Raw genomic sequence first — 25173 nt, 5'->3', positions numbered from 1 at the left:
CATACATTTTCAAGTGGGTTGCATACCTTTGGCCAACCAGGAGAGAGTATCAATTCATCAGCTTCATTTTGATAGTGTTCCAGTTCCAATTTTGTCTGCTAATGTCATCACTTCTAATTTCACTTGTTGATTCTGTATCTGAGAAAATGCATTTTCTGTTTAACACATGGTGCCCACGGGGTGTCTACAAGTCAATTTCTTTGATGTCGCTGGAGGCCCACGACGCCTTTGACGCGTTGTACAGTAAACTATACTGTACTGTAGCTACTGCACTTGGCTACCGCGGTGATGAAACAAACTCCATTTCCCAACATGCAGCGCGCAATTACGTCACCCGGACGTGCTGTGTGTCTCGTTGACTTCCTGTTTAGCGGCTGCACAAAAATGCTGTTTTCTCTGGATTCTCTTCCTTTTTTCATTTTTTTCTCAAAACGGCAGCCTCTTCTACATGCCGTAACACAAACACTGTGGCTTAGAAATGATAAAAAACGGTCCTGACTGAAAGAAAAGATTTTCGCGAAATAAACAGGACATACTCGGATTACATTTACTCGGATTACTTTTCTCGCCAGTACTCTCGCCGGTAGGTAAAATGACACGTTGCCATGGGCACCAGCAAATTAAGACATCAAAACCACGTGGGCGTCCGATGTGTTAATAAAGAGCTGGAGAGACATGGGAGACTCCTGTTACTGAACTAACACTCTACAGCAATGGTTACCATTAGAATAACCAGCTATCGAGCTATTTAACATGTGTTTCAACCAAAGACAATCACTTACCCCTACCTTTAAAACTCAAGCTTTTGTCTGCTGCTCTCACCTGAGTCTCAGCCTCTGCGTACACCCGGACCACGTCCTCGGTCCCGGAGGGTCTTACGAAAGAGCGCGCCCGCTTGTAGCTCTTCACCAGGCCATCGATGGCCTCCTGCAGACCGGAGGGGCTCACCGCCCGTCTCTCTGCGTCCGCCGTGTCGATCAGCCGCCGGTCCGACACCTGCAGAACGCCAAGACGGAACAGAAGAGAGAAGCTGCCGAATTCTTGTAGAACACTGGTTCTCAACACCCAGAATAATCATATTTGTGGGGAGCCCCCCACCCTGACAAGCACTTGGAACTGTAGGAGTTGAGGCGTTAATTTTCGGTTTCCACAGATATCTATTGTGAAAATAGCAGATCTACAAGCTCACAACGCTTTGCTTTGCGAGGTGTTGTGAGCTTGGAGATCGGCTATTTTCACAAATGTTGCCTCTTTCTTAAATTATTTGACAATTTGGCCAATGCTTGACCAGTTTTCATAGTACAGTTTGTTGATTACCTAACCTTTGACACAGTAATTGTCCTTTTTATTTTCTTTCTTTTTGAGGTATTCAAAAGGCCTTAAAAGTCTGACAGTACAAATCAGGCATTACGATACCAAAATAAAACTTTGTCGACTGAATCAACTGAAGACTAAAACTAGATTAAAATTAAAACTTTTCAAAGGAGTAAAAGATGAAATTGAATTTTATTCAATTTACTGTGACTAAAACTAAATCAAACACACGCACGCGCACGCACACACACCTTGACTTTGAGCTGTCTGTTGGGCAGGTCAGTGTACATGGCGTCCCACTGCTGCACCGTCATGCCTTTGAGGGCCAGGATGGCTTCAATCAGCAGCATGTCAGAGATGGCATCGCCCACCGTCTGCACAGGATCACATGTTACTTTAACTCTCAAATACCTGGAACGCGCCCGAGTCACGTTAGATTTTAACCACTTTAACCATTATTGTATGCTTTAACCTTAGAAAAATAGCAGATATACAAGCTCACAGCGCGGCACCGAGTGCCGCGCTGCGACCTTGTAGATCTGCTATTTTTTAAAAATCGTGAAAATGTGTGCAAGTCTACGAATATCTTTGACCCGATCTTTGACCCGACTTCTAAATCCTTCCGCTAAATCAGTGGTTCTCAAACTTTTTCATGTCAAGGACCCCCAAAATTACAGGTATTTAGCCACGGACCCCCATCTCAAAATATGTTGTTCCAGGGACCCCCCAGAAGCAAATATTTGATTTACAAATGTTCGCTTTTAAATAGATATATTCAAAGACTTGCAAAGAAAAATCATGATTTTTTCAAAAATAGCATGTGAGCTTGTATATCTGCTATTTTACAATTGTTAAAGCGGTCAATAATCCTAGGCCTTAAATGGGTTAACAGTTATCTGGAAAAGACCAAGCAAAAGAGTGGTGTGATGGGCCTTATGTGTGCACCTGGTTGATGAGGTTGACAGTGTTCTGCAGCAGAACGGTGGCTCTCTTCCTCTCATCGTTGGAGTTGGGGTCCACAGCCAGCTGCTGGATCTTCTGTTCTGCCTCCTTACTGAACAACACCTGAACACACACACATATTCAGATTGTGGTAGAAATAATTATAGAGTTAACAAATATGTGTATATCTCACAAGCCAAAGTACTAATTTGGATGTGCCTGCAGCTGTCAATCCAACAGCTGACATCCATGGACTGTGACTTCTACTTCTCCTCTGTGTCAGCATAAAATCTGTACTAAGTGATGCTATACATGGTCATTGCAACTTAACCAGTCAGCCTTATTATATACTGTATGGTACTTAGTATAGATGTTTAGATTCTATCTCCATCTAGGGAGAGCACCTTGGTGTATAAGAGGTGTCCCATATGACACTTCAGAAAGTCTTCTGCCCGTTTCTCTGTTGCTGAATCTTCTTCAATAAATGGTTGACTTCACCCAGACTGGATATTAATATTTTTCTATCATAACTTCATATGTGGACCACTAGCAGACTCAACCTGAGATCAGTGAGCTTCACATAAACTCCCCAAAAAAGTGATTTCTAAAGGTAGTCAAAAGGAACAAAAAAAAAAAAAAAGGTCTTTACATGACCTTCAAGGGAGAGGTCCGAGTCAAGAATTACACCCAGGTTTCCGGCAGTAAAGCTGGTTTCACACTGCACTGCGTTTTCTCGTTGCAGTTTTGGAAATCCGAAATCCTCGAAAGCATTTTTCAGGACAAGAAGAGTGAGAGGAGAGCAAAGGACCCAGTGGCGACACTTGCGAAAATCGGGAAAAAAATCAACCCTGGTCCGAAAATAAATACGAAATGGGCGGCAGTGTGCAAACGTGACTGACATAAAGTGAGGTTGATTTTTTTTATTTACGCGCTCTGAAATTCACCCCGATATTCGGCCCGAAAAACGCAGCAGTGTGCAAAGACCTTTAGTTGTTAAATATGGAAGCAGGTTATTTTCTAAGTGGGTTTTGTCTTGGGGAACGAAACATGTTCAGATGGGGGTCCACGGCCATATACAGATCACTTTAGGGGGTCCTTGACATGAAAAAGTTGGGCTGATGAGCAGATATAGCCGTGTATCCTGCATGCAGCAGATCTACAGGCTGTCGGTAGTTTAAGGTTATTTTCAGCTATTTTGATGCCATGCCATGTCCTAACAATTACATTAATACAAATGTGCGTGTGTGTGTGTGTGTGTGTGTGTGTGCGTGTGTGCGTGCTACTCACAGTTCCATGGCCGTTGGCCTCAAAGTACACGCCGATGTCAAACTGCTGCGCCTCGTGGTGCAGGTGCTTCACTCCCGTCTTAGTGCATCTCACTGTGACCTGAGCCCAGGACACCATGGGGACAACCATCATTTACCTTTCAATTCATATCCTGTGTGTGTGTGTGTGTGTGTGTGTGTGTGTGTGTGTGTGTGTGTGTGTGTGTGTGTGTGTGTGTGTGTGTGTGTGTGTGCGTGTGTGTGCGTGTGCGTGCGTTCACCTTCATAGTGTCCTCTAGGTAGTGCGTGGAGCTGCCGTTAGCGTAGGCTGTCTGCACCACAGCTATGTTCAGCTCTAGACCAGCCTGGTGTGAACACACACACACACAGAGAGAGTTAGAGAGAGAGACAGAGACAGAGAGAGAGACAGAGACAGAGAAAGAGAGACAGACAGATAGACACAGAGAGAGATGGAGAGAGACAGACAGGCGTCCAGGTTTACTGTCTCTGCTATGGTTGGTGGTGGTCGCCACATATGGCAGATAGACGCTGCCGAGTGACATTCTTGTTGTATGAAGACACGCGCCATGACTTTGTAAATGTTAGCCTAACCTGTAACGCACCTGTAGCGATGCGTTTTAACAGCGGGCAACAGGTAACATGTCATTAGGTCGAACACCCTTTGGATCGACCACCAAACTCTAACCCAAACCTCAGTGAAACTATGCCTAACTCTAACCCTAAACCTAACCTCAGTAACCGCAACGCGGGTGATTATCTAACCTGCTGACGCTCGCGGGCGATTATCTAACCTGCCGACGCTGTTCGACCCAAACTTTTTCGGGAGTTCGACCTATGGGGCAGTCCCCCGGGCAACAGTGGGCGACAGTCAAACGTATTTTTCCGGAAGTGCGTTATTTTGTCAGTGGGAACCGGGACAACTACTGGCGATAGCAGGCGATGACACGATGGTGGAAAACGTCGCCCAAATACATGAAAATATTTGATCTTTTGGACGACGTCCGCCAGAGTCGCTGGCCATTGCTGCCTGCTGTTAAAACGGAGGATAATGTTTGTGTCCTTGTGTAGTCTTATAGCGTGGACATGAATAGATTGTTCAAGTGTGTGCGTGTGCGTGTGTGTGTCAGAGCACCTGTGTGAGCAGCTCTTTGAGGAAGGTGCTGATGAGCGTTGCAATCTTGTCTCCGTCCAGCAGGTGGAAGCGTTCCTCTTGGTCGCTGTAGTAATACACGATGCGGTCAGCGTCTCCGTCGAACGAACAGCAGCGCTCGCCCACACGAACCTGAATACCTGCATGCACGCACACACACACACACACACACACACACACACACACACACACACACACACACACACACACACACACACACACACACACACACACACACACGCGCACACGCACAGCACCCAATGACCACATAAAGTGACTTGTTATAACCACACTGAAGCACGTTACAACAGTTATTAGAATGCCTTATAAAAGATATCATGACATATTACAACTATTATAGTACACTATATATAATGAACCGTATGTTATTACACAAAGCTTTATAATGAGTTAGGATTATTGTTGTAAATCATTATGCGTATTTATGAGTGTTATAAACACTTCATTCATTCACGTATATAAGTCATTATACAGTCACTGCTTCAGTACGCAGATGATCAACTGGCGCCACCCAGTGGCCAAAAATTACTCACAAGCCAATTCTGTTCCCTCAACTGTTTTGATGTATTGACTGAATACTAAGCTAAAACGCTAAAACACAAAAAAAGTCCAGAGTGCTTGCTTCCATTGTGGTTCTACGTATGTATTCAAGTCATCAACAGAGCATAGATTATTAACACAATCAGACATCAACAAATACATATAGCAATATTTACAGAAAGAAAGTAGTGTAAGTCCTCTCCACTTGTAGTACGGTCCTTTTCAGTGTTAAAAGGCTCTTAAAAGTACTTAAAGTGTTATTACTTCACTGTCCTCTGGGGACTGCCTTGAGTCCATTATATTGTCCAATCAGAAAAGGGACAGAAAAAGGCCATTGAACTCAATGGAGTGTTTTTGTTTTGGGTGTTACTCTAGTCTAGCCTAGTAAACGACCAACTTCCGTTCTCCAGGAGGATTCAAATGAAATGGTTTCTGGAAGAGGGGCGGGTACGAGGCTAACTCTAGTCTAGATTAAATAATAACTAGAAGGATGCAATTTGAAATTGCGAGTGTGGTTGCTGACGGTTGCTGACTATACTCTACAGTAAGCTAACTGTCATGTGAAGCTCCACCAATTGATTCCCTATTGATTCCCACTCCCATTGATTCCCTACTGATTCCCACTCCCATTGATTCCCTACTGATTCCCACCCCCATTGATTCCCTATTGATTCCCTATCCCTGCCATTTCCAATGGCAGCGGAAAAGCTACCCTAGTAATAAATAAAGTTTTCCCCAGGACTATAATGTGTTGCCCTGTCGGGCAACCACACTAATAATACATCTGGACAAGAACTGTAGTCTGGTTTCCCTGTAGGCAACGACACTAAAAGATGAGCTGTGTCGTATTATCAACTCCAAAGTTGATAATACGACAGAGTTATCAAAGTCTATGGTGCATAGTTCAGTTTCTACTCTATATTGAATCAGCCGCAGTCAGATCAATAAAGGGACATGGACACACCCTGAAGTAATAGATATCGTCTCTGTCGGGCGTCCAAAAATGCAACTTTTCAGGATTCAAATTCAAAGGGAGCAAAAGAAGCAGATCTACAAGCTCACGCTTGTGGATCTGCTGATTTTGATGCTTTCGTGTGACGCTGTAGTATGATCATGTAGGGCGCTAATTTAGGAAAAGAAATCACACCTGGTGTGAAGTGAGCGGTGATTATTTATGCCAGGGGTCTTCAACAGGGGGTCCGGGACCCCTAGGGGGTCCTCGGAGTTACTACAGGGGGTCCTCCAAATCTTTGTGTGATAGAAGCTTTTTTTCCCTCCTTTTTTATATTAACCACTTGAACCCTAGTGTCCATATTCTGAGAACTTTTGCCAAAAATAGCAGATCTACAAGCTCACAACGCCTTGCAGCGCGAGGCGTTGTGAGCTTGTAGATCGGCTATTTTTGGCAAAGAGGTCTTGGTATTGAGGGGGAAAAGAGAAGAAAGACTAAGTACAGAGTGAAAGGTCAAGTTTACTAAGTATTGACGGTTCAAGTGGTTAAATATCTGGAAACACAAATTGACATGAATCCAAAATACACTGATGATTGTGCTGTCAGACAATGAAACTATATTGTATTTATGGGTTGTGGGGGTCCCTGCTTCATAATACTAAGGGGTCCTTGACCTGAAAACGTTGAAGACCCCTGAATTATGCTATCAGTTATGAGTTAATTTCATTAACTCTCCTACTGCCAGATTATTTATTTATTTATTGGGTCTGGTGCCATCAAAAAGCGGCTTACCTTTGCGACGTTATAGTAGATAGACAGACATTTTTTATTTTTTTTTTATTTTTATTGTGCAATAGTGCACTTTGGTCTGCCAGGCAGCAGAGGGCGGCGTCATGCGAGAATGAATGTGAATTTGCCTGTTATGTGTTGAAGAAGAAGAAGACCAGTCACTGGCCACAGAGCCTTACAGCCAGAGGAAATCAACAAGGAAGTGAATTGTTCTCCGTTGATGTTAACGCATAATGGATTTTTTTTACACCATCACCGCGGAAAATGTGTTTACAGTACACGGCCGAGCGACCCCTCATCAGCTTACAGTCATCAGACGAACGAACCGAACGAGCGCCGTATTGGCATCGAGGTTCTGTAAAAAATGGGGCGAACGTTAACGTTCAAAGCGTGGGGAGAGTTAAGAGTCCTGCGAAGCTTGGCCTATGTGACCCTGGGCATACAAAAAGGTTTGGGCGCTTGTTGGCCAGATGTTGACTTGAGGACAATTCTACAAATGTCTTCTAAATCCTTCTAAGGTTTTTTGAAAAATCTATGTTCCTATGATCAGTGGTTCTCAAGCTTTTTCATGTCAAGGACCCCCAAAATGATGTATTTGGCCACGGACCATCAGACCCCCCATCTCAAAATATGTTTTTCCACAGACCCCCAGAAGCAAAGATTTGAGTTACAGAAGTTTGCTTTAAAATAAACTGTATACATTCAAAAGATTTGCACAAATGTTCAAGATTTTTTAGAAATAGCAGATGTACAATCAATCTCATTGCTTAACTCTCAAATACCTGGAACTTGAACCACTTTAACCATTATTGAATGCTTTAACTATTGAAAAATAGCAGATATACAAGCTCACAGCGCGGCACCGAGTGCCGCGCTGCGAGCTTGTAGATCTGCTATTTTTGAAAAATCGTGAAAATGAGTCTTTGAATATCTTTGACCCGATCTTTGACACGACTTCTAAATCCTTCTTCTAAATCATGTTGTTCTCAAACTTTTCATCTCAAGGACCCCCAAAATTACAGGTATTTGGCCACGGACCCCCATCTCAAAATATGTTGTCCCAGGGACCACCCAGAAGTAAATATTTGAGTTACAAATGTTCGCTTTTAAGTAGATATATTCAAAGACTTGCAAAAAAAAAAAATCATGATTTTTCAAAAATAGCAGATCTACAAGCTCGCAGCGCGGCACTCGGTGCCGCGCTGTGAGCTTGTATATCTGCTATTTTTCAATAGTTAAAGCAGTCAATAATCCTAGGCCTAAATGGGTTAAGTATGAAATAATGGTTAAAGCAGGCATTGACACTAAGGGTTACCCACCTGCCCCTGGCAGGTTAATGACATTCGGGCAGGTAAAGGTGTCTAAACACCTTCATGTGGCCAGAGAGCTCTGTCTTCTGCTCTGTGAAATAAGAGCACTGTTTACCCTTTACTGTTGATACACTTAAATATATCAGTGATGTTAATAGGTTTTTAATGTAATGAGTCCCGGGACCCAAGGAGGGTCTTTCGGATGAGTCCCAGGGATATTTTATGGGTCCCACAAAAATTCAACGCCGGCGGGGATGGGTATCGTTCACCTCTGAATCGATACGATACCTTTTTCGATACCTGGGAATCGATACGATACCTTTTTCGATACCGTTTTCAAAACTTTTTTATGTATTATTATTATTATTACTACCCTTATTATTACCATTATTATTATTATTATTAACTTTTTTCTATAGGCTATTTTACACACCACAATAGGTTATTAAGGCTGTCTAAAGACAGTGGTTCAGCCATTGTCATGTCAAGTAGTAGGCTTACTGTAGTTGATGGAACTACTATTACTGTTACTATGGCTGCTATTTTATATACATATATACATATGTCTGCAATAGAACACATTCTTTATACAGCTATTCTATGGCTATACTGTTGACGTTTCTATTTTATTATTATTGTTGTTATCATCATCATCATCATCATCATCATCATCATCATCATCATCCCTTATCTTAGTTTTTCTTATTATTATTATCACCTCGATCACAACATTGCATTTTGCTTCTTGTCCCTGTAGAGTAGTGACAATAAGACCTTGCTTCTCTTTATTCTTAAACCTCACATCAACAATTTGCGCTGTTGAATGCAACTACATTGAACGTGAATGCGCGTTCGCGTCTACTGCATACATGAACGCGCAGCATGGAGTTATAGACAGACACAGAGGCAGGGTGGCTGTGCTGGCGAAACAAACACAAACATGCTTAAAACGTTTCTTTCAATCGATCAATTACCTTTTCTAGACGGTCGGAACTAAAGACTCATGTACCATACTACACATCTCTCCCGCCGGGACTGTATTATTTTTTTAATACGACACAGAAAAAGGCTTTCACGGAAAGGGTCCTTTTGCTGCCTGCAGACAGAGCAGCGAGCGGAGAGGGGGAGAGGCTATGGGGAAGAGTAGCTCTGGTCCACAGCGTAGCGTGGGGACTGGGGTGGGGAGAGGAGACGACGATCGATGCTCACGCTGTCACAAGTTCCAACCGGAGATCATAGCCGTTGGATCATCATAATAACATCATTGGCTATTGTCGGATGTTTTCAGTTGTGGGACATTTTCACAGTAACGCAACTACGCAAGTTTACTAAAGCAATTCAATGTCGTTACGGATGCGAGCGGTCACGGGTGCGTCGTTCGTAGACGTCACCTTTCTGCGCCGTAGCTTGCCATACACGTTCTGTGGGGGAACCCGTTTTGGTGTATCACCTAACACGCTGTGCCACTATGGTCAGAGAGCGGCCCGGTGCTACGCTAAAACTCAGGCACCCATTGAATTCTGTGACCATGCATGGTCGCACAAAATGGCGTCGGTGGAGTCTAAACACTGTTGTTAGTTCTATCGTCTGTTTTAAGACTTTCTACGCGGATTTCATTTGTGTTAAAGTAGGGTTAAGTAGCATGCCTTCACCCATGAACAATGGTGGCGTCTGTGGACTTTTTAAAATATTTTTTTTTTCGCGACGTGGTAAATTATTTTAACGTGGACTCCAATGGAGGCGATGCGTCCGTGGGACCCCAGGGCAATGACGTGAATGCGTCTCTAGGCAACGTGAATGCGTCAGAGACGCGGGACGCGCACGTAATGACGTCACTGTATATAAAATAACATGTGTGAAACCATAGACATATTCAATCATAGCTATGTACTGTAGGTATTTGGATTTCGAGGTATTGAGGTATGACATTTTTTATCGCACAGCCCCAGCAAGTAAAGAAATAAGTGTTAAATTCAGTCGTAATTACATTTTTAGTTTTTACCTATCATTTTATAATGGACGATTTACTTTTCGGGCAAGTGGGCAAGACCTTTGGGCAAGTAGAACATGACCTGTACTTGCCTCTGAGACCTTAGTGTCAACGCCTGTTAAAGTGGTTCAAATCTAAAGTAGCACAGCTACTATCCATGAGTACCTGTGGGGGGTCGCTGCTGCACCTTGACGTGGTCGGCTCCACACTGGTGGTTGAGCCGCCCCGCCGTGCCGTCGTTGAACAGGGAGATCTGCAGCTCCCCGTGCAGGTGAGCCTCCATCTCCTGCACCTTCAGCGCCCCGATGCCGTTGGCCCCGTCCAGGGACAGGCGCTTCTGGTCGTCTGTGCGGTTCGGTGCCTGACAGGGGAGGAGGAGGAGGGGAAAGGTTAACAACCCTTTAAACCCACTAGGGCATTAACGAAAGATTCGACAAGTCAACTGAGTCGACTTCATTACACAAGTCGACCCCCACCAGAGAAAGTCGAAGTTGAAAAGTCTATCATTATTCTTGCTCCATGTGTGCATCTGTACAGCATTCAAACAGTAGGATTGCTTATTGTCAAGAACGGAATGATCCGATATTACAGTGCTACATTACATATAACATGGTTCTATTGTGAAAATAGCAGATCTACATTGCTCACATTGTGAGCATGTAGATCGGCTATTTTCACAATTTCTGCCTCTATATATTTGACAATTTGGACAATGTTTAATTTGTCATTTTAGAGGTATTAAAAAGTCCTTAAATTGGCACTTTAGAAATGTGAAGATACCCTCGATATCCTTAAACTTTATATTGGTTTGTCTAAAGTTGAGTGAGAAAGCAATGTTTCACATTAAGTTAATCATCTGGGGACCCCCCAAAATAATTGGGGGGTCGTGTGTGATCACGTCAACAAACGATAGAGTCGACTTCAACTCAACTTTTTACTGAGTCGAGTCGACTTGCAAAAATCATAAGTCGTTAATGCCCTACAACCCACAGATATAAAAAGATAAATACCTCATGCGCCGCTGCAGTTCATTGGCACGACTGGTAAAAAAGGACTGGCGGAGGTGTGGAAGGCACCCTGCCACTCAAAATCACAGTGTGACATACATTCAATTAAAAGGAGCTTTATTGGCATGAGGAGACAAACGTTTCCATTGCCAAAGCAAAGTGCCTCTGGGAAAAGAGGGAGTCCCGCATCCGGAAGCTTGCCTTAAAAAATGCCAGTCCTTTTTCACCAACGACCGGAGGAGGCGTCTACCTTTCTACTGTATGTCTTATGTTTGGACCTGGCATCCCTATTCTGTTCTGTGCATTCAAACATTTACAGAAACTGTTCACAAACTACGTTGTCATAGAGGAAAAAACACAAAAACAGCTTTTTTCAGACAGGTAAAAACACGTAGAGATCAGAAATCTCCTTTCCCTGTTCAGGATAACTTGAACACATCCACAACGTAAAACACAACCGACATTCACATGTAGACAAAAGAAACAACGTGGAAGATTTAAGCCAAAGTGCAAACAGTCATAAGGCAGGAGAAATACTTTTCACAAGCATTTAGGTCCAACGGTGTCTGCCATCACGTTTAACAGACCTCGGCGTGTACGTTCTGGCAAGTGATTGCAGGCTGGAACCACTTGCCGCTAATACAAAAGAGAAAGATTAAAAGGCAAAAAAAGACATTTCCATTCAACACTTAGCCAAATCCTATACTTCATCGACAAGTAAAAACAAGCAAAAGGACATTTGGGGTTATGAGTATCAAATAAATACAGTTTCTCTCCTTTAAAAAGGAAATAGCTCCTAGGTCACTTAGTCACTTCTCTCCCTCCGTGTTTAGTTCTGTTGTCACCACCAACTCAGCGAGACGCTGAGTTGGTCTCCTGCCCAAAGTATCGAAACTACCATTAGCAGGAACCAACTTTTACAGTTCGGAACCAACTCGGTTCTTGGTGGAAAAGCTCACCTCTGGTTCATCCCATAGGTGATAGAAAGAACCCAAACCGGTTCTTTGTGGTGGAAAAGGCCCCAAAGTGGATTCCAGTGACTCTGTGGGTTCCTTTAGGGGGGAGGTCTAAACTGACCCATACAAGTCTGTAACTCTGACAATGTACAAATGGAACCAAATGAACCCGTTACCCTAACGGGTTCATTTGGTTCCATTTGTACACTGTCAGAGTTATGGGGAGACCTTGAATTTGAAAAGGCCTCTTAAGCTCCCAGGCAGCCGCAGGTCCGCCGGTGGTTGTGGATGGTCTGCTTGCAGTAAGGACAGGTGTGCGCGACGTCGCTGAGGTTGTCCATCACGCAGGGGACCAGACCGCAGAGCGAGACGGCGGGCGGACAGCTCAAGAAGCTGGGCACGAAGCAGCACAGCAGGCAGGCGAGGATGTTCAGCAGGCCGCGGCGGTACTCCAGCTTGGTGACGACCTCCCGCTCGCACTGCGGGCACACCGTCCTCACCGCCCTGGTCCTGAAGCGCACGTGTCCGGGTGGAGGAAAGGCCTCCTCAGCGTGGACGGGTCTTTGGACTTGGACGACGGCCTCCGGGACGCGGGGGAGGAAGGCCTGGGAGTCCTCGTAGGAGGGCGGGGGTCCTACTGGAGGAAGGAATGGTTCTCCTGGAGGAGAAAACGGTCCTCCCACGGGAGCGGCTTCTTCAGAGGCGACCCGCTGATCTTGGTCGGTCTTCAGACCATCGTGGAATGGAGGCGTGCTAGGATCTCCGGGGTAAGGAGGGGGTTCTCGGGACATGCTTTGGTCAGGTGAGACTGAGAGTCCTATTGAAGCAGGGAGGGAGCTCTAATATGGTTACTGAAAGGCCTATGGGTTCCTTTTCTTCTATGACTCCTTCACTTCTATGGTCCCCTCATTTGGGAGCTCCGTTGCATGTATGAAAAGTATGCAGAGTGTACGAAAAAAGCCTAATATAGGCTCAGGTCTGACGTCACAAATGCAAACAGAAACCCACTACGAAGGTTGTTAATTTACAACCTTCGTCGTTATCTACGTGACTGTAGATCCCTATCCGTTTGTTCCTTTTCTGGAGAATGGAAATACTAGACTGCACTGCAAGAACCCCAAAGGAGGTTCCCGTATTGAAAGGTATAGTTACAATGGGTTAAATTCACCCACAGATGTATGGGTTGCCGTTCAGACAATATGTGTTAATGTCAGATCTGCAGACAAATAGTATGCGTTGTCAGATGTTCAGACAGTATGCCTCGGCGTCTGGGTCACGGTGTTGGACCTCAGGGAGGACTCCGGAGGCCGTCTTCACCATCCTGGCGGTGCTGCTGCCAAACAGTTTGATCTTGTAGTCTATCAGCTGTCTCCAGAAGCCGGCGTTGGGACGCACGCACGGACGCTTGTCCATCATCGCGTCGCACGCCTGACACAGCCTCAAGTCCTGGTGCTTCATCAGGTAGGCCATGACCAGGGAGTCCCGTGCTCATACGGACACTCATACACATACAGTGGTAGCCGGTTGAGATTGTCCCACTTGCCAAACTGGTTTCCATAGAATCCTATAGGTACCTAAATTAGGAACGCCCCCAGATTCCTTAGCCGCACCAACAGAAATATGTGTTTTAGCCTAAACTCCACCCTTTGAAAGAACAAAGGGGTGGAGTAAAAAACAGAACCTCTGGCAAAACCATACCCATATGTACCTTTGAGGACAAAGTGAACAGGAGACCACCGTACATACACACAGATGTGGGAGCGGTTAGCACCGCTCACAGGCAGACGCAGGTCCGCCTGTGCTTGTGGATGGTCTGCAGGCAGTAAGGACAGGTGTGCGTGACGTCGCTGAGGGGGTTCATCACACAGGGGACCAGACCGCAGAGCGACAAGCCGGGGTGACAGGACATTCCAAGTTCTGCCAAGAAGCTGGGCAAGAAGCAGCACAGCAAGCAAGCAAACGTGTTCAGCAGGCCGCGGCGGTACGCCACCCTGGTGACAACCTCCCGCTCGCACTGTGGGCACACCGTCTGCACCGCCCTGGTCCTGAAGCGCACATGTCCGGGCGGGGGGAAGTCCTCAGCATAGACGGGTCTTTGGACTAGGAGGACCTCCGGGACGCGAGGGAGGAAGGCCTGGGAGTCCTCGTAGGAGGGCGGGGGTCCTACTGGAGGAAGGAACGGTCCGCCCGCGGGAGCTGCTTCTCCAGAGGCGGCCCGCTGATCATGATCGGTCTTCGGACCGTCATCGCGTGGAGGCGTGCTGGGATCTCCGGGGTAAGGAGGGGGTTCCCTGGACATGCTTTGGTCAGGTTGAGGAGTCCTATTCAAGCAGGGAGGGAGCTCTCAATATGGTTCTCCCGGTTTCCCCTGTCTCTGCTGCTTTCAGCGCCGTTCACAGGACTCTTCAGTTGGTCCAACTGTTCAGGTTGCCTCGGCTTCCTGAAAGACCGATGGGTTCCTTTTCTTTTATGGCTCATTCACTTCTACGGTTCCCTCACTTGGGAGCTCCTTGCATGTATGAAAAGTATCCAGAATGTACGAAAAAGCCTAATATAGGCTCAAGTCTGACGTCACAAATGCGAACAAAAACCTACCTAGGTTGTTTATTTTCCAGAGGTGCTAGCGGAGTGACTTTTTGTGTATGTACATCCCTATCCGTTTGTTCCTTTTCTGGACAATGAAAATACTTGACTGCACTGCAAGAACCCCAAAGGAGGTTCCCGTATAGAAAGGTATAGTTACAAAATGGGGGTTCCTGTCCAAAATGGGTTAAATTCACCCACAGATATATGGGTTGCCGTTCAGACAACATGTGTTAATGTCAGATCTGCACACAAATAGTATGCGTTGTCAGATGTTCAGACAGTATGCCTCGGCGTCTGGGTCACGGTGTTGGACCTCTGGGAGGACTCCGGAGGCCGTCTTCACCATCCTGACGGTGCTGCTGCCAAACAGTTTGATCTCGTAGTCTATCAGCTGTCTCCAGAAGCCGGCGTTGGGACGCACACACGGACGCTTGTCCATCATCGTGTCACACGCCTGACACAGCCTCATGTCCTCGTACTTCATCAGGTAGGCCATGACCAGGGCGGGCGATCGACTGCGCCCCTGCGCGCAGTGAACCAACGTGCTTCCCAATCGGTTGCCGCGGATCTTGTCGGCCACGGCGTCGAGGTACGGAGCCAGCGGTTGGTGGGGTAGATCCTCGATGGGCACGTGGAGGATCTCTACGCCTCCTGGCTGGGGGTAGGACACCTGTAGGTCGCTGGCGTTGACGATGAGAGTGATGTTCCTGCTGGAGATCAACGTGGGGTTGAGGGCCGCGTCCAGGCCGCTCACATACAGGCCGGGGGTGATCTGTGATGCAGCCATGTTGGCGCCATCTGTAGCCAATACTCCATAGTGATAAATAAACTGGAAAAGATGCGATTGGAAGCTGCGAGTGTGGTTGCACACTTGCTTTATTCTACAGCAAGCTAACTGTCATGTGAAGCTCAACCAATACTCGAGCCAACACCTCTCCTGTTGATTCACCCCTCCCATCGATTCCCTATTGATTCACAAAAAAACACACTAACTAGAAAGATGCGATTGGAAATTGCAATTGTGGTTGCCATGACTATATTCTGCAGCAAGCTAACTGTCAGGTGAAGCAATCCTCGAGCTAGTACAGATAATGCTGCTTCCTGATTGGCCAATTGTTATCCAGAACATAAATGCGTCCTGATTGGACAGCTGACATCATCTGTGGTGATGTCGGTCCCCGCGTACCTTCTATGATGTTTCGTGTCTCTCGTGTGACATTATGCCTCGTGCTCATACGGACACTCCTAGCGTCAGTCATCTCCATACATGGAGTTCCGTGCTCATACGGACACTCATAAACATACATACACACAAAGCCAGATGTGGGAGCGGTTGGCACCGCTCACAGGCAGAGGCAGGTCCGCCTGTGCTTGTGGATGGTCCGCAGGCAGTAAGGACAGGTGTGCGTGACGTCGCTGAGGGGGTTCATCACACAGGGGACCAGACCGCAGAGCGACAAGCCGGGGTGACAGTACGCAAGGGGTGACAAGAAGAGGGGCAAGAAGAGGGGCAAGAAGCAGCACAGCACGCAAGCAAACGTGTTCAGCAGGCCGCGGCGGTACGCCACCCTGGTGACGACCTCCCGCTCGCACTGTGGGCACACCGTCCGCACCGCCCTGGTCCTGAATCGCGCGTGTCCGGCCGGGGGGAAGTCCTCCGCATAGACGGGTCTTTGGACTAGGAGGACCTCCGGGACGCGAGGGAGGAAGGCCTGGGAGTCCTCGTAGGAGGGCGGGGGTCCTACTGGAGGAAGGAACGGTCCGCCCGCGGGAGCTGCTTCTCCAGAGGCGGCCCGCTGATCACGATCGGTCTTCGGACCGTCGTCGCGTGGAGGCGCGCTGGGATCTCCGGGGTAAGGAGGGGGTTCCCGGGACATGCTTTGGTCAGGTTGAGGAGTCCTATTCAAGCAGGGAGGGAGCTCTCAATATGGTTCTCCCGGGTTCCCCCGTCTCTGCTGCTTTTAGCGCCGTTCACCGCACCCTTCAGTTTGTCCAACTGTTCAGGTTGCCTCGGCTTCCTGAGAGGCCTATGGGTTCCTTTTCTTTTATGGCTCATTCACTTCTGCCGTTCACTCACTTGGGAGCTCCTTGCATGTATGAAAAAGCCTAATATAGGCTCAGGTCTGACGTCACAAATGCGAACAAAAACCTACTACGAAGGTTGTATATTTTCGAGCGGTGCTAGCCGAGTGACTTTGTGTGTATGTACATCCTTATTCGTTTGTTCCTTTTCTGGACAATGAAAATACTAGACTGCACTCTGTATCTACCTACAGTAGCTAAATACGCTCCACAAGTACATTTCCGTTTTATAAGCTCACAAGCCTTGCGTTGCAAGGTGTTAAGACAGGGTTCCCACACATTTTTTACCAATTAATTTCCAAAACTTTTCCAAAACTTTCCAGAATATTTAACCCAACTTCCAGGACTATATAACAATAATTCAGCTCAATAACAGGTCGCTTACTCCTATGCGCAATGCCCAAAGACAGGTAGTGTGTGCCAGTGGTTCTCAACCTTTTCAGGCCGTGACCGCCGAAATAATCATGTTTTAACTGGGGACTAGGCACCCTGACGAGCACTAAGAGTTGAGGAATCTTCTATAACACGGTTCTATTGTGAAAATAGCAGATCTACATGTAGATCGGCTATTTTCACAATTTCTGCCTCTATATATTTGACAATTTGGCCCATGTTTAATTAGTCATTTCAGAGGTATTAACAAAATCAATAACCAAAGACAATGCATAGATATTTTTTCCAGGACCTTCCAGGACCCTTGATAAATTCCAAAACTTTTCCAGTATTGGAAAAATATTTTTCTAATTTCAAAATATTTCCAGGAATTTCATGACCGTGGGAACACTGTAAGACAGGGGTGCCCAAAAGGTAGATTGTGATCTACCAGTAGATCACAAAGGCTGTACAGGTAGACCATATAATTATAAACAAAAATCACAAAACCCCTCATTTTGGCATCTGTCACTTGAATTAAGGTGACTTGACTTGCCTGTCAGCTCCCTTCACTGCTTCTAAAGTAGGCAAACCCCCACAATGCAATGCTTTGGTTTCAAGTCAGTAGCATTACAAAGAACCCAAAAAACTATCACTTCCATTTCCCATTTCAAGTGTGTTTGTATCACTTCCATTTCCCATTTCAAGTGCGTTTGTCTTATGTAATGACAGTACTATTCCAAAGCCCCCCCAGGTAATTTCTTTTGGGGTGGGTAGATCATATTGCGCTGGTCATTTTAAAAGTAGCTCTCCAGTCAGAAAAAAGTGTGGGCACCCCTGCTGTAAGAGCTTGTAGATCTGCCATTTTCAAAATGATGCATCAGCGGAAGTCGCAGTTCTGCACGAATGCACACAGAATAACCTACTTTGGATTCAAAGCGGCAATTATGGCTGTAAAGCATCCGTTTGCAATGCCCGTCAGTAGGTATTTTGCATGAGATTGTTCTTACATTCCTGGTGAGCTGGATGAAGGCCTGGGACAGCTTGGTGTAGTATCCCTCCACCGTGGACTGGCCGTACTCTCCCTGGGTGTTCTGACAGCGCACCATGTAGTGCAGCTGCGGCGTGGTCACCAGACCATAGTCTGGAGGGGAGGGGAGAGGAGAGGAGAGGAGAGGAGAGGAGAGGAGAGGAGAGGAGAGGAGAGGAGAGGAGAGGAGAGGAGAGGAGAGGAGAGGAGACATTAAAACATATGAATGATACTGAAACAGATGTATGTATAAACGGTGATGTAATGATATTTATTTGTTGAATAAAGTGACAAGTAGCTCAATACTCTGGTAGTAGTAGATGGTAGTAATCAGGAGAGAGAACTAACATACTGTAGTAGTGTCACTATGTTACCTTCCCATTGGTCTAACATACTGTAGTAGTGTCACTATGTTACCTTCCCATTGGTCTAACATACTGTAGTAGTGTCACTATGTTACCTTCCCATTGGTCTAACATACTGTAGTAGTGTCACTATGTTACCTTTTCATTGGTCTAACATACTGTAGTAGTGTCACTATGTTACCATCTCATTGGTCTAACATACTGTAGTAGTGTCACTATGTTACCATCTCATTGGTCTAACATACTGTAGTAGTGTCACTATGTTACCTTCTCATTGGTCTAACATACTGTAGTAGTGTCACTATGTTACCTTCTCATTGGTCTAACATACTGTAGTAGTGTCACTATGTTACCATCTCATTGGTCTAACATACTGTAGTAGTGTCACTATGTTACCTTCTCATTGGTCAAGCATACTGTAGTAGTGTCACTATGTTACCTTCTCATTGGTCTAACATACTGTAGTAGTGTCACTATGTTACCATCTCATTGGTCTAACATACTGTAGTAGTGTCACTATGTTACCTTCTCATTGGTCAAGCATACTGTAGTAGTGTCACTATGTTACCTTCTCATTGGTCTAACATACTGTAGTAGTGTCACTATGTTACCTTCTCATTGGTCTAACATACTGTAGTAGTGTCACTATGTTACCTTCTCATTGGTCTAACATACTGTAGTAGTGTCACTATGTTACATTCTCATTGGTCTAACATACTGTATGTTACCTCCCCATTGGTCTAACATACTGTAGTAGTGTCACTATGTTACCATCTCATTGGTCTAACATACTGTAGTAGTGTCACTATGTTACCTTCTCATTGGTCAAGCATACTGTAGTAGTGTCACTATGTTACCTTCCCATTGGTCTAACATACTGCAGTAGTGTCACTATGTTACCTTCTCATTGGTCTAACATACTGTAGTAGTGTCACTATGTTACATTCTCATTGGTCTAACATACTGTATGTTACCTTCCCATTGGTCTAACATACTGTAGTAGTGTCACTATGTTACCATCTCATTGGTCTAACATACTGTAGTAGTGTCACTATGTTACCTTCTCATTGGTCAAGCATACTGTAGTAGTGTCACTATGTTACCATCTCATTGGTCTAACATACTGCAGTAGTGTCACTATGTTACCATCTCATTGGTCTAACATACTGTAGTAGTGTCACTATGTTACCTTCTCATTGGTCAAGCATACTGTAGTAGTGTCACTATGTTACCATCTCATTGGTCTAACATACTGCAGTAGTGTCACTATGTTACCATCTCATTGGTCTAACATACTGTAGTAGTGTCACTATGTTACCTTCTCATTGACCAAGCATACTGTAGTAGTGTCACAGATTACCTTTGCTCTGAGCAGAGAGGGCAGACACTCCATCCAACACAGCCTGGGACAGAATCACACTACTGCTCCTGGAATGACAAACAGGACTGGTGACATTGTGGCATGTCCCGTTTTTTGATTGATTGAAAACTTGCATTTACCACCCCTTGTGGTCTCCTGATAGACGCTATTTCAAACCAATTGTGAAAGAAACAAATAAGTAATCCAAAAGCTCGGAACGTGCCATGATGTTGCATTGTGTTGTGTCGTGTCATGAGCTTATAGATCTACTATCATCGCCAAATATTTGTCTCAGAAGAGAGGCTAGATCATGTAAAAAGGATATTCCTTGAGTGCTGGAGACTACTCCTTTCTCATTATGCTTTTTTGAGCCGTGCACCTAAAAGCCTTCATCTAACTTGGTTGCGGGCTGTCTGCTTTATTGCAGATACCTTTCTCCGCATGGGTTAAGAAAGCACTGTCCTTTAATGTAAGTATGAAGTCAAAAAGCAGTGATCAACCTGTAGTGACATAACCTCGCGTCACTAGGCTTTCCACAAAAGGAAAGCCTGGTATTCTTTTTAAATGTCCTTGTGATCCGGTGTTGGGACGTGGCCTAAACCGTCCACAGGCAGAAGAAGCAGCGTCGCTTTGTTTTGGTCCCCCCCTGTTTGTTTCCCCAATCCCTATTTAAAAGCTCGAGAAGAGTGGTCTTGCCACTCGCTACGAGTTGGACTAAAAGATGGATATACCAAACAAACTTTTCAAAAAAATAAGCCAAACTACGCCGCATCAAGAGTTTTATTGGGTAGGCCCTAAAATGATGCCCTTGAGCGCGGGGGAATTATTTTGGGTTAAAACTGTTTCCGGTTTGGTAGTTCCGGCCAAAGTGTAGTCCCTCTGATGATAGTCTCGCGTAGCCAGACAACTATTCCACAATCTCCGAATGCTATATAGAGTCTGGAAGAGCAGCTCGCGAACGGCGAGTATCGGAAGTAGCCACTGCTGCACTGAACTGTAGTCCCATTGGAAACATAACAGAAACACAATAGCTCAGACAAAGTCATTCGAGCTGCCTATTATTGTTATGAGTGTATAGTTTATGAAACGTTTGAAAACATCATGAAGGTGACACCAATAACACCAGAGAAAGACAAAATAAAGCCCCCAGAAATGTTGAAAGGAGACATAACGCTTCCAGTAGGACATGTTATTGCTACTGCACTAAGGGAGCGGTTGCGTCACATCCGCTTTATCTCGCACTCACCGTTTCTATTTCCGTCTGCCAGACTGTATGCCGGGAGCATTTGACCAAATCGCGGAGGCAACAGTCTGGCCACGCGAGACTACTCTGATGACTACAACATGACGTAGGTCAGTGTTTCTCAACCTTTTTTTTCTGCATGGGCACACTTTTCATGTCCCAAGGAATCCATGGGCACACCAACATAATACGGGGGTGTAAATATCGTCACTGTCAGGAAGAAACCTTACCTCCTCAAATGTGTACGTTTCTTCGCAAAGTAAAGCCCTGCTTCATCGTACAAGGCTGTCGCACAACAGTAGTGAAAACAGCAGATCTACAAGCACACAACGCCTCGCACTGCGAGGCGTTTGTTGCTTGTAGATAGGCTGTTTTCACTAGTTCCAATTTTTAAAATGATAAATACAATACTGGCTTTCAAGCAGTTTCAAGGGGCACACTTGACCCTTCTCAGGGGCACACCAAAGGTCCCCAGGCACTAGGGCTGTCACGATATGACATTTTACATGACGATTAATTGTCACTCAAATAATTGGCGATTAACGATTTAATTGTGTTTTTGTCGTTGATAATTACATTTCTGTTTGGCTTTTAGGCTTTGAAGTTGTACATGGTAGATATGACACATAACCTAAATATACAAAGAAATTACTGACATATTTGACAACTTACTACTTAAAAAATAACTTTGATAGTGGAAATAGCCGATCTACAAGCTTGTAGATCTGCTATTTCCACTATTTCGGACATTTTTCAACATTCACGATTATGACGATTATGACAAAATAATTGCGATAATGTCAAATAATCACGATTAGACGATTATGTAATAATTGTGACAGCCCTACTCACGGGCACACCAAAGGTCCCCAGGCACAGTGTTGGAGAAACACTGACGTAGGTTGTTTCCGCTCCGACCTGAAATGCTACCGGTCCCAGGCTAGTGGTGACATACCTGGTGTCTCTGCCCACAAAGACGCTGGCGTCCTGGGCCATGTCAATGTCCTCCGTGTCCACCAGGTCCCCCAGCACGCTGAGCAGCTGGTCCTGCTCCGCGTTGGCCATCTGGGTGGCGTATCCCTCCCACTGAGACGCCAACATCTCCCCCATGGGGTCCACCAGCTTCACCCCGTTGTCCTCCTGAAGGGGGAACAGGGAACCATTAGGGCAGCGGTTCTCAACCTTTTCAGGCCGCGACCCCCAAAATAATCATACTTTAACTGGGGACCCCCCCACCCATACGAGCACTTTAGAGATGAGGCATTGCATTTCGTACAACAACTTTCAATTGTGAAAATAGCAGATCTACCTGCTCGCAACGCGAGGCGTTGCGAGCATGTAGATCGGCTATTTTCAACATTTTTGCCTCTAATATTTGACAATTTAGCCAATGTTTAATTTGTCATTTTAGAGGTATTAAAATGTCCTTAAATTGTCGCTTTAGAAAATACACTTAAACACTTTAACTTTATGTTGGTTCGTTTACTGTCGAGTGAGAAAACCACATTAAGTTACAGTAATCATCTGGGGACCCCTCAAAATAATTTGGGGACCCCACAGGTTGAGAACCACTGGATTAGGGAACATCATGGTTACGAAGCATGTGCACAGAGAGAAGATGTGTACTGCAAACATGAAAGGACAGAATGTAAAATTTGGTTTTGGTTTTGTTATCAACTCTTTTTGGCTATTACCACTACGTAATGACATCTTGAATCATTATCTTTAAGCTTATCTGCAATGCCAGAGCATATAATAACGTTTTCCTCGCTCGCTCCATGTAATGTTGCCGTTGACTGCTCTAGATATACTATATCTAAAAAGGTTAGCACCAACTGGCGAAATGTTAAAGGATGAGGAGGTTTCCACCGCGTAGCGACCATTTTCTTAGCCACTGTAAAGGTATAATTAAGTTAAAAACTTGACAGATGTAATTCTGAGAAATGTGTCATGTGTCATAATGATTGAAGGGAAGCCAGATTTCTTCAGAGATCAATTACTTAATGCTGGTCTAAAACATGGTTATCAAACTAGACAGGTAAGCTCAGGGTATTTGGAAACTCCTAAACGAAATTCAGAAATACTTAAAAGAACTGTTATTTATAGAGCCACGCAACAATGGAACTCATTACCTAGAAATATGAAACTAATCAAAAGCAAGTACTTATTTAAAAGATCTGTTAATTAGAGACCACACAATATGAATAATCTGTACATGTTTTACCTATGTTCTGTATTTTATTATTGGTATTTTAATGTAACTTAGATTTTGACTGACGAGTGTCAGTTTGTTTGAATATTGTATGTTTGTGATGTTCTATGTTGTGGACCCCAGGAAGATTAGCGACCGCGACAGCGGAAGCTAATGGGGACCCCAATAAAGAACAAAGAAAGAAAGAATAATGTGTCATGATGCGAGTCACGAGGAATCCGCAGGGAAAATAATTCTGTTTTACCATTTATATGATACTAGGAGCCATGTTGCGGCAGTGTGGTGTGTGTAATGGCCAAATATGGGTAATTCTTTTTTTGAGAAAAAAAGTTTTTTGAGAATAAAAAGTTTTTTGAGAAAAAAAAGTTTTTTGAGAAAAAAAAAGTTTTTTGAGAAAAAAAAAAAGTTTTTTGAAGAAAAAAAATTAAAAAAAAAATTTGGGGGGAAAAAAAAACGCTTGCGCACACACACACGCGCACGCACGCACACACACACACACACACACACACACCCCCCTCTGTTGTAATTCGATACTCTACTCTGCTCAGCTCCTCTCCCCCCTCCCTCCCCCTCCCTCCCTCTGTAACTTGATACCCTGATGATCATTTTGACGTTTCAGCACTGGCCAGAATGTTCAGAATACTATGTCAGGACTGGCTGCTCTGCGTGAGGCGAGATGTTGTTAAATTGAAATAAATGCGGTTCAAAGAGTGGCATGTTTAAAATGTGGACAGTTGTAAATTTTCACGTTTGTGAAAATTTGGTGGCTATGTTTGTGAGAGGTGTTTGTGAGAATATGTGAGAGGTGTTTGTGAGAATATGTAGCTAAACATTCTGGTTTAGGTTTGCCACCAATTGCTCCAGTATAGATGCTTGATATTGTGTTTAATTTGTTTTTCTTGTTTGTGTGCCTGCTATTCTCTTTTTGTTTATGTCATTTTAACCCATTTAGGCCTAACCTATAGAATAGGGCTAAATCAGAAATTAGCCTACAAAACAAATATGTTGCTACATACTGTACATGTACTGTAAGCCCCTCCCAAACAGCAAAATGTGTTCCCGGCCTGAATAAGCTCAATAGAACCTCAATACAAAAAACGTAAAGAGAAGTGAAGTGCGTCCGTGCGTGCGTGCGTAAAGAGAGAGGGAACAGACAGAGGCTAATAGAGGTACAGAGACAGAAGAACACAGTGACTTCAACCTTGTTTGTCTGACAATAAATCCATGAAAGAAAACCTTGCTATGCTGTAGCTCAACCTGCTGTATCCAATTATCATCAGCAACTATTTATGTCCTTGTTACCAACAACAAGATTTAAAAGTAACCCTGAATGTCAAAGTAAAACCTTTGTCCTTCATCCAAGAAGAAATGCATCAATAGTGCCGTCACGATTATGAAATATTACTTGACGATTAATTGTTACACTTTTTGTCTTTTTGTCTTTAACACTGGAACAAAAAAAAAATACATTTTCATTTAGCTTTTAAGCTTTGAAGTTGTATAGGGCAGATATGACACATGACCTAAATATACAAAGAAATTACTATATTTAATAACATTGTAACTTTAAAAACATGAATAGTGGAAATTGCTGATCTACTTGTAGATCGCCTATTTCAAGATGTTTTTCAAGATTTATTTTTGGGCTTTTTATGAAACTTTTAAA

At 44.6% G+C, this 25173-nt stretch overlaps 2 protein-coding genes across 2 annotated transcripts in view; both read right to left on the bottom strand.

The window, feature by feature from the left end:
• The window catches only part of pgm3 (phosphoglucomutase 3), a 31662-nt gene that overhangs the window by 2401 nt on the left and 4088 nt on the right, over positions 1–25173 (bottom strand). Inside the window, exons 3-12 of the mRNA XM_080744213.1 lie at positions 22251–22435; positions 20053–20120; positions 18308–18441; positions 10460–10655; positions 4675–4832; positions 3803–3886; positions 3544–3642; positions 2260–2379; positions 1566–1688; positions 823–996 (exon numbers count right to left, since the gene is read on the bottom strand). Coding sequence (XP_080600339.1) covers positions 823–996; positions 1566–1688; positions 2260–2379; positions 3544–3642; positions 3803–3886; positions 4675–4832; positions 10460–10655; positions 18308–18441; positions 20053–20120; positions 22251–22435 — 1341 coding nt within the window. The remainder of the gene's footprint in view (positions 1–822; positions 997–1565; positions 1689–2259; positions 2380–3543; positions 3643–3802; positions 3887–4674; positions 4833–10459; positions 10656–18307; positions 18442–20052; positions 20121–22250; positions 22436–25173) is intronic.
• On the bottom strand, positions 15109–15630 carry LOC308300303 (dual specificity protein phosphatase 14-like; the record flags this gene model as incomplete). The annotated part of the gene is made up of 1 exon (XM_080744121.1): positions 15109–15630. The coding sequence occupies one exon, from the start codon at positions 15628–15630 to the stop codon at positions 15109–15111; it is 522 nt and encodes a 173-aa protein (XP_080600247.1).

This window comes from Nannobrachium achirus (genome assembly GCF_963921795.1).
Source record: "Nannobrachium achirus genome assembly, chromosome: 16".
Classification (NCBI taxonomy): Eukaryota; Metazoa; Chordata; class Actinopteri; order Myctophiformes; family Myctophidae; genus Nannobrachium; species Nannobrachium achirus.
The sequence above is the reverse complement of the archived record's forward strand: the minus strand, read 5'-3'. Positions and strand labels throughout refer to the sequence as shown.